This window comes from Lupinus angustifolius, chromosome LG12 (genome assembly GCF_001865875.1).
Source record: "Lupinus angustifolius cultivar Tanjil chromosome LG12, LupAngTanjil_v1.0, whole genome shotgun sequence".
In the NCBI taxonomy this organism is placed as follows: Eukaryota; Viridiplantae; Streptophyta; class Magnoliopsida; order Fabales; family Fabaceae; genus Lupinus; species Lupinus angustifolius.
The window spans coordinates 18,773,324-18,782,656 of NC_032020.1; the positions used below are offsets into that span (position 1 = coordinate 18,773,324).

At 33.1% G+C, this 9,333-nt stretch overlaps 2 protein-coding genes across 6 annotated transcripts in view; both read right to left on the reverse strand.

Annotated features, from left to right (window-relative positions):
• Positions 1,026-9,333, reverse strand: part of LOC109361957 (40S ribosomal protein S15a-1) — a 15,104-nt gene continuing 6,796 nt past the window's right edge. Inside the window, exons 1-3 of one of the 5 annotated variants that reach the window (XM_019607492.1) lie at positions 2,134-2,256; positions 1,756-2,054; positions 1,026-1,315 (exon numbers count right to left, since the gene is read on the reverse strand). In XM_019607492.1, the coding sequence (XP_019463037.1) occupies positions 1,217-1,315; positions 1,756-2,049 (393 nt within the window). In that variant the 5' untranslated portion in view covers positions 2,050-2,054; positions 2,134-2,256 and the 3' untranslated portion in view covers positions 1,026-1,216. Of the gene's footprint in view, positions 1,316-1,755; positions 2,063-2,130; positions 2,257-9,333 lie in introns of those variants that run through there. The other 4 variants (XM_019607490.1, XM_019607493.1, XM_019607491.1 and 1 more) reach the window with 4 other exon arrangements.
• LOC109361966 (endo-1,3;1,4-beta-D-glucanase-like) lies at positions 2,919-5,974 on the reverse strand. The gene is made up of 7 exons (XM_019607510.1): positions 5,785-5,974; positions 5,670-5,691; positions 5,355-5,481; positions 4,557-4,647; positions 4,279-4,368; positions 3,624-3,724; positions 2,919-3,259 (listed from the first exon to the last, which is right to left on the reverse strand). Exons 1-7 carry the CDS (start codon positions 5,930-5,932, stop codon positions 3,119-3,121), a joined length of 720 nt encoding a protein of 239 aa, XP_019463055.1. The 5' UTR covers positions 5,933-5,974; the 3' UTR covers positions 2,919-3,118.

Below are 9,333 nucleotides of genomic sequence, written 5' to 3' on the forward strand. Positions count from 1 at the left end.
AAGCATATTCATATGTTGTCTTTGACAAAGGCTTGAGCTTATTTGACTAGTATCATGAAAGCTACAATTCTGTTTTCTTCCCAACTTGGAGATATTATATCTCCAACTTTTAGTTTTAGCCAAGAAAAATAAAAGTGGGGGAAGTTCATGTGTGTCCAAAGTTGAACTTCAAAGTTCAAACATCAAGAACTTTGCTTCATCTGTTTGCTCTTTTGTGGAAGTCAAATTTACCAAAATACAAGGAGGGCCAAGTATTCCTTCCCAGCATTTTAGGAGTGGCCAGTGGCTGTGGTGAAAAACAATCACAATTCAAAACAAACAAAAAAGCAGTGTATAAGTACTCATGTGCCACCTTCATACTATCTCTATCCTTTGTGCCCTTGCAGACAAGATTCAGTGTCTTTAAGGGAAAGACCAAACATATTTTCGCAGACTCTGGTAGATATTTGACAACACAATTCAACAAAAAGCAAAACAAATACAAACTAGAAGATGAGATACTGCAGCAAGCAATGGGGAAAATACTGATCTCACCACAATAGATTAAGTGTGTTTGTTAGATGAACCCCTTATAAAACTATTTCTTCATCACGTGTTTTGATGGAGTAAACTTACCACTTAGGTCAATCAATTGAGAAAAGCTTGTTCATTACAAGCAACAACAAAATGAGATCAAAGGGTGTGTCACTGTATAGTGAAGGTGACAGATAAGTTAAAACAAGACCCGAGACTAAATAATTTGCACTCAAAAGCACTGTAGTGATTTTCCATAACAGCTTTAAAGGACGAATAGTTACATAGTTATCATGTTGAATGCCCTTGGGGAGCATGTGCACATATATAAGGTATCAACACACCAGGGAAATGGTTTCTGTTCAGAGCATAATCAATCAGCTAGAAGGGAATGCCAAGGCATTACAAACATCCTTTTAACTAAAAATTGGAAACAGAAGATCTCAAATTGATATTAAACCTACAATTTTTAAGAAATATGAATGCCAGTTCAAGAACTCAAATGAACCAAGTAAATGCAAAATATCAAACATTGTTCATGGTACCAATTTCTAATCAAATACTTGCTGATTAAAACAAATCATCAGTCTGCCAGTACATGTTGATAAAAGGAAATATAACAAATCATAGTAAACAAGTTGGTTTTGCAATAAAAATAAAGTGAGTCCCAAAATTGAAATGAGCGCCATCATAGAAAAGTACTCTAGTAAAAGAAGCCCAGGACTTTACCACCAACATTCTTTCTCCTAGCCTCTTCATGATCCATGATGCCAGCAGAAGTGGTCAACACTATGTATCCAAACTGCACAAATATTTAATCAACAAAATGTAATAATATTATCAGTTTAAAATCTGTGCAATGACAGCTTTACACTGTCAGCTCATCACCCACCGTTAATTTGTATTAATTCTGTTTGAGAGTCAATAGTAGTTAATAGATCAATGGTAGATGACTTGCGATAGTGTAAAAAACAGTGTATACATATTAAATCCTAATATTATAGAACAACAACAACAACAACAATAATAATAGAGAAAAAGATGTGTGTATGAGTTTTATACACTGTCAGTGCATTATCAACAATTGATATTTATTAATCTTCGACTTTACAGAAAAAGTAATCCAAATCAACGGTGAATGACATGGTGTCGGTGTATAAATCTTTATACAGTGTATAGATTTTACAATCATAATAATAATGGATGATATAAAGAAACATGGTTGATAAAAAATGAATAGACCTGTCTAGAAGGGAGAAGCCTAGCAGTCCAACCTTCAATCTCTTTAACACCAACATCAAAACGAGGACTAATAACACCACACTTATTCAATCTACCATTCAATTCAACAACAATTTTACCAGCCCTATGATCATCCACATACTCAAATTCACCAATGTATCCATGCTTCTGCATAACAATCAGGAATTTTATAATCACTTTAGAAGAAGGCCTAATCATCACTTGACGTTTCCCTCTTTTCTCAGCATTGTACATACTCTTCAGAGCATCGTTCAACACACTGATTCTCACCATGATCACTGTCACAGGTTTCAATAATAACAATTAATTAACCATAAACAAAATTAAGCTCAAATAAATGGATTGGAATCTTACCAACAACAACAACAGCGACAGCACAGAGAAGCTTTTTTCCGGTGAGAGTTGAGATCTGAGAAGATGCAATCAGCGAATAATGTGTAATTAGGGTTTTAGAAGCATTGAATCATGGCCTCCTTATTGGGCTCTCACTATTGGCCCGTAATACAAATACATATCTTTTTTTAAATAATACCTCATTCAAATTAAATTATTCCAGGTAACTATATAATAATTCATCTAAGAAAATTTAAATTTTGTAAGATATTAATAACAATAAATTACCCCCATAAAATGTAACAGTAATTTTTTATTGTAAAAATAGTTTTTAACGCAAAAATAAAATAAATGATTGGTCTCGATTCCCGACAATTGATTGATTTCATTCATTATTATCGACCTTCGGTTACTTTATTTCATTTATTTTCTATTTTTAACTTCGATTTTAATAATGAAATAAAGCCCCTCTTATGTATGGAGATTTTGTTCGTTAATTATATTCGGCATAAATTTAAATGATCTAAGTATGATAATTTAATATTACGATCATGGTCGATGGAATGAAATGCTCAGATAAAAGTCAAGTGTCCCATTTTACATACTCCTGACAAAGATATAAAAACACAAACTATATTATTTCTTAGAATTTGATTGAGAAGATAGTTGTTTTAAAAGAAAGAAGATAGATAGGTCAAAAAATATATAAAGGGGTTTTGATAGTCACCTCCCTCACAATCAATATATATATATTAACATTAAAATCTCCAAATATGATTTCTTAAGATCTCAAATATCCAACAACTAACTCAAATCACCCAAAGTAAAATTATATTTATTACAATGAATCTTGAAACACAGACAATGTATAACCAGCAATAATAATACATTTATTTATTGAAAACTACAAATAGAAGGAACGAGTGGGATTTAACATTCTTCACTCTAGTACAAGATGATTGATACAATCAACAATTCAACATAGAAGTTCTTCACACAACAATAGTTCTCACTTAAGATGTTTTGCAAACCAGTCCAACAATATCTGATGGGCCTCTTCTGCAGCCTTCACAGCTTCTGCATCTTCAGTGTTGTATCTCACAGTCCAACCATGTGCTACTTTGGGAAATATTTTAACATAACTCTCAACCTGCATAACAAAAAGCGACCCATAAGTCATCTTAAATACATGAGAGATTCTTGTAAATGTGCAAATTTAATGGCCAATAATTTGGAAACTACTGCATGGCTTTCAAACATAAACATGTCAAACCAATTTCCAATTATGATTCCACAAATGCACACTATGTGAACAGAATTTTCTTCCAAAAACAGACAGCAGCAACAAAATGAGAAAAAGGCTAACCAAATTGATTCAACTGATTACCGAATACAGTAATTGGCAACAAATAATATAATTACAGCAAAATAATCGATATCGGGCGTTAGCAAACCGCAAAGGTCATATAAAACAAATGCAGATAAGTGCAAATGATTCAAATTATTTATCTGACCTCAGACTTAGCAGCTAGGACTTCTTCAAACTGTTTTATAAGCACTGGGGGAGAAATATTGTCAATCTCAGCTCCAAGTATTGCAGTTGGAATATCAACACCTGAAAGTAAGACCAACAAAGCGGCCATTCAGAATTGACACATGAACAAGCTTTCTACCGAACATTTCTCTGCACATTTTCATGATCTTTTTTCATAAACAAAAAGTAATCCGAACATGCACTAAATACAATGATTATGAATTTATGATAACTATACAACAGAAGATATCAGTATAATTTTACAGAAATTTAAAAGAGAAAGACAGCTACTCCTGTGTCATTAATATATAGTTATATACAAATAGTAACTGGGAAATAATACATTGATGTATAGTTATATACAAATAGTAACTGGGAAATAATACATTGATTCTACCGGCGATGAAAATATATTTGTTCAAATAAGGTGTAAGTAAATGCACCACATGACAACATGAATACAGTCCTTTGGTAATGACACGAAGCCTCCTACACACAAACATGCTTTAACTAATGGTCTGACAATTGACAAGAAGTCGGAACATAATTCTAGGGGTTTTCTCTTGTTGGAGGATGAATCCCTAACAACGAGTATGCAAATTGAAATAAAATAAATCTAAATTGAAAATTCATACCCTTGATGTCATCCACAGTGACAAATGATGGATGTAAATGCACAGCAGCTTGAATAAGTTTGGATTTCGAAAGTTCAACCACAACCTTGGCTGAGATAGAGAAGAAAATATAGTACATTCGATGAGTTCAATGTTAACTTTTAGTTGTTTTTGAACCTTAAATCCAACCAAAAAGAGCACACCTAAGATGAGCTGAAACTACAGTGTAGAACCACAGTACATAAAAAGGAGAAAAGAAAAAAACAAGATGAAATATGTGGGAAGCCAGAGGGACTCACCACCCCAGCAAATACCAGCAGCCCCAACAGTGGAAAAACCTTTACTTTTTAAGTCTTCAATTACGAGTTTTGCAGCTTCAAAACCTTTGTCCTATTAATTGATTAATACAATAGGCAAGCACCAGAGAATATTGCAATTTTTGCAGATTAGATTTGAGACAATTCATAACATTAAATCAAAATCAACTATATAACTTGGCAAGCCAATCGCTGCAGCGATAATAACATTAAATAAGAGGGACAATTGAATCCAGTCACACATCTTCCAAAATTAGAGTCATCACAGTACTAACATCAACAACCGTTAAACCTTTTTCCGCTAGGTGGGTTTTGCAAGATCGATCAAGTAACATCATAATGTATATCATAAACCATGTCTATAGACCAACCATGTCATATCATAAATAATGTCTACATATTGGGATTCAGTCCTTTACTGGGGTTTCGTCTTCCCCACATTATCTAAGGTGAGATTCTATCGTCTTTTCTTATTTCTATGCTACTACAATTTTCTCTCTAATGCATTTCTTCATGATCATATCTTGTCTTGCGTGTCTCCACTTATCCAACACAACATTACCATTCTGGTGAAAGTACCAATAATGATAACAAAAACTGGAATTCTATGAAACTGAAAAATCTGATTCTCCTTTCTTCTAATAAAAATTGTAGAAAATCAAGTTTCATTTATTATTCAATCCTTAGGAGAAAATTCAGATGACAAAACTAATCAAAGAAAATCTGAAGGTCCTAAGAGAGAAAAACATTACTATGGCGTATCATTAAATAGGAACTAACCGTTCCATGATCTTTTATCCAAACAAGTAAAGGCCTATCAGGATTGTGAGGATTGTAGGGATCAGCAGCAAGGAAATCAGGAACAACCACATAATACCCAGCATCTGCAACCTTGTCTGCAAGCTTCCTTCACAATCAAGAGAACATATTACAGTTGAGAGAATTAAGGAAAAATAAGAACAGAACAAACATGAGGCATACGGATGGAGATCACATGTCCCACACCGTGTCCCGACTCAATCACAGTGTTCTATTTTATTAATATATGATTGGTTTGTGACAGAGAATGAGACACGGTTGAAGAGACAGACATACCTTAGGTTTGGCGCTTCATATCCTGCAAAACAAATAGAGCATATTAAGTTATTGGTTAAAGGCAACAAGAAGAAGAGAAGAAAGAGAGAGAGAGAGAGAGAGAGAGAAGTGAAACCATAAATATCAGAGACGAGAAGAATAGCATGGTTGGAGTTAGAGGAACCGGTGAGATAGGAAGGAAGAGCACCGAGTTTGTGAACAACACCTACTCCTCCACTCGCCACCAAGCTTGGTGGATTTGAACAACACTCTGCCCCTGCCATTTTCCTTTCTTTCTTTCTCTCTCTCTCACAATAACAACAACAACTGCAGCTACTACCTTCACTCACAATTTATTTATAGATTAAAAAGTCAACGTATACACAGTAATGCTATGATTCATGTTTTTATGTTTATTATTAAATACATTCATTACCCATTATTATTTTGGTATCAAAGTTCAGAATCCAATGTATCTACCACTATTTTAATTATTAATTATATTATACTATCATTTTAAAATATGAGTTTAATTATTTTTATGCAGGTTTAACAATGATTATCAGTTATGAGAATACATATGATAAATGATTGAATGACTTATACTAGTGTATAAATAGTAGATAATGATATATTGAACAAAACCCACCATATTTGGACCACCACTTCACCAACAAGAACAAAAAACGTATGTAGACCAAAAGATGTCTACATACGTTTTTCTTGCCTTCTCTATATTCCGAGATCCTTTAATATTTATATATAATTCCATATTTATTTGTAGATTGGGGATTCACTTTTACAAAGATCAATTTTAAGAAGTAAGGATTTTTTTTGCAGGGTTTTACTTACTCACTCTTCTTATCATTCATTCATTCCTTTGATTTATAATTCAATTCAAATAAAATAAAATAAAACGCTAAGAAGAATGGTGGAGGAAGAGAAGAAGTAATTAACAAAGAAAATGAAAAAGAACCAATTCTAATGGTGTCTTAAGCTTTGTTGTTCTCATTCTTATAATGTTTGCTTTTTTAGATTGAAATATGAGCAATGATATCTGCTTCTGTATGCTTATTCTTCTTTTGGTTTGGGAGGGTTTGAACTTTGAATTGTCACAATAGTTTTGATGTCAAACGATTTCTCTTTCTCAAAGTTTCATTATGTGTTCTTTGTTATGTAATCCTTTTTCTTTTAAATTCTTTTTCGTATCATGTTTTAATTGTTTGTTCTGAGAATTGTGAAGTTTTTACTTTTTGCCTTTTTGTTTTTAGTTGCAATTCATCTGTTGCAGGCATTTCATGTGTTTATATATTGCTCTTGTATTTATTTTCTTCCATTTCATCTTTCTCTCAAGCTTGGTTAAGTGTTTTTCTTTTTGCCCTCTCATAAAAGATAAAACCACCACGTTCTATCTTCTGCTCTGATGCTGATGGTGGTAATCTCATGACGTTTTAGCATTTTCTTTATCCATATTCCCGGACCAAACTAAGATATAAAAGTAAATTAACCAAGTAACTTTTAGTACTCATATTCTTGCTAAATTATTTAGTTCTCACTTGTCATCTTCTACATGTTCCATCTTCAAACTACCAATAATCATGTAGCTGCTACCCAACTCTAACAGCAACTCAATCTATAAAAGGTGAATGGGTAAAAGTATTTATGATTGGCACTTGCAAAAAATGCTAACTATGGAAATGTTATATTAACTTAAAAAAGTATATTATGGGAGTTAAGGACGTGAAAACAAAGAATTCCTCTTCATTGAAATTTGCCTGGCACACAAATATACACATCTGCATGAAGTTTCACTAAAGAGAATGTTGCTACACCTAAACAGTTTTTACTGTTTAGTCTCAGTTAGTCACATCCTCAACTACACAGATCAACTCAAACTAACTAATTTTCCATTTTACTTTAAAAGACCCAACACATGCGATAGGGATACGTGTCCTATTCACTGTTCCAAGTCAATCATATATTAATATGTGGATAAAATAAAATTTTAAAAGCAAAAAGTAATAAAATGGCACACTATGATTAACTTTTTTCTCTCATTTCAAACTAAAACTCAACAAAACTCCAAGTTTCCAACACTTGAAATATTATCATGTCCCCGTCTTAATTGTGGTGTAGCTAGGCCTCTCTATTCTATCAGTGTGTGACTCAAATTTCACTTGGCATTTATATCATCGCTACACTAATCACACAAGGTCCACAAAGATTAGTTGAACGTGCTAAAGATCTTATCTTTCATACTTTCTGTTTTTAAAGATAAGATGTTGGAGCCTTTCCTAACCAAGTTTTTTCCCTAAACAGTAAGACATTATTTGACAAGGTTGTAAGTCACATGCTTGGCCCTAGAAGAGGGTATGATGTTGAAGTTCTGGTTTATTTTGTTGTATCTCTCCTCTCACTTGAACTGGTTGGTGATTAAGAAAGTTAAAAGAGGACCCTTAATTTGATAAGATAATGATATGAGCTTTAACCACTGTTTAAGATAAGAGTGGTGTTTTTTGTGCTTGCTCATCCCTTTCAAAAGAAGTTGAATTTTGAGAGAGAAGGACATGCAAGTGTATACGTGGATCAAACTAGCACACTAGCCATGTAGGATTTTATCTTCAATAAATTGTGCTTGAAATGGAGCAACATGCATGCTCAACAAACTCATCATGGGTAGCCAAAGTAGGAGATTTTCCAAATGGAGGAGAATCATAAGGCAACAAAGGGGAAAGCTTTATATTATGAGGGTGTGTATCTCTATGCTACTTAATTGGCATAAGTACTGTTAGCCATAATAAGCACTTTTTTCTCTAGTATTTCCAACCAGCTTTTAGGTCTCATGTGTCATCTCTTGCTCACTGGTTTTGACCTTTGTGCATTACCATTTTCATCGACCTTGTATATCTAACATCTAAGAAGTGTAATTTGAGATTGAAAATGGACCCACTAGTGTAAATTATCTCTCTCTCTCTCTCTCTTCCTCCTTACAACAACTTTGTTTCTGAGTCTGTTGTTTGTGTAGTCTTAAAAAAGACATGCTAATAAAAGTATTAGTCAAATGTGTATATATATATGTTTGGTTCAATTCCTTGTCTGCCACTGTCTCATAATCTGACATCCTTTTGAAGATAATTAAACTCATTCTTATCGAAATTTGATGTTACTAGTTAAACTGGATTGTTAACATGCTTCTTATGCTAACATAGATTAGAGTTCTATTATTTGAAGTCTAGTTATAAGACATGCAATACCTTTTTTTATATTTTATGATACTAGTTGTGAAATTGGAGAGTAAAGAAGCATTATTATTAAACGTAGTAAGTAATTTAAGGTAGAAGAAAGAGGTTTGGGCATGAAATGTAGAAAGTCATATTCATGGTGATTTGGCAGAGGGAGACAGTGTGACAGACTGCTTTGTCATCATCAATTGTGTTCTCTTTCACTCTCAACTACTGTCAGAGATCCTTTCCGCTACTGGAGGGTCAAGTACTGGAATATGAGACCCAGATTTATTTCATCATTTATAATATTCTATTGGTTAGAAATGTTTTAAAATTTGCAACATCAAACTTTTCTAAAGTTCACATGTCTCATTCTTATCAGGTATTAGACTCTCCAGTAATAGAGAGTATACATTTTCCTCCTTTACTCTTTCTCCAATCACAACCTTCTTTTATATATA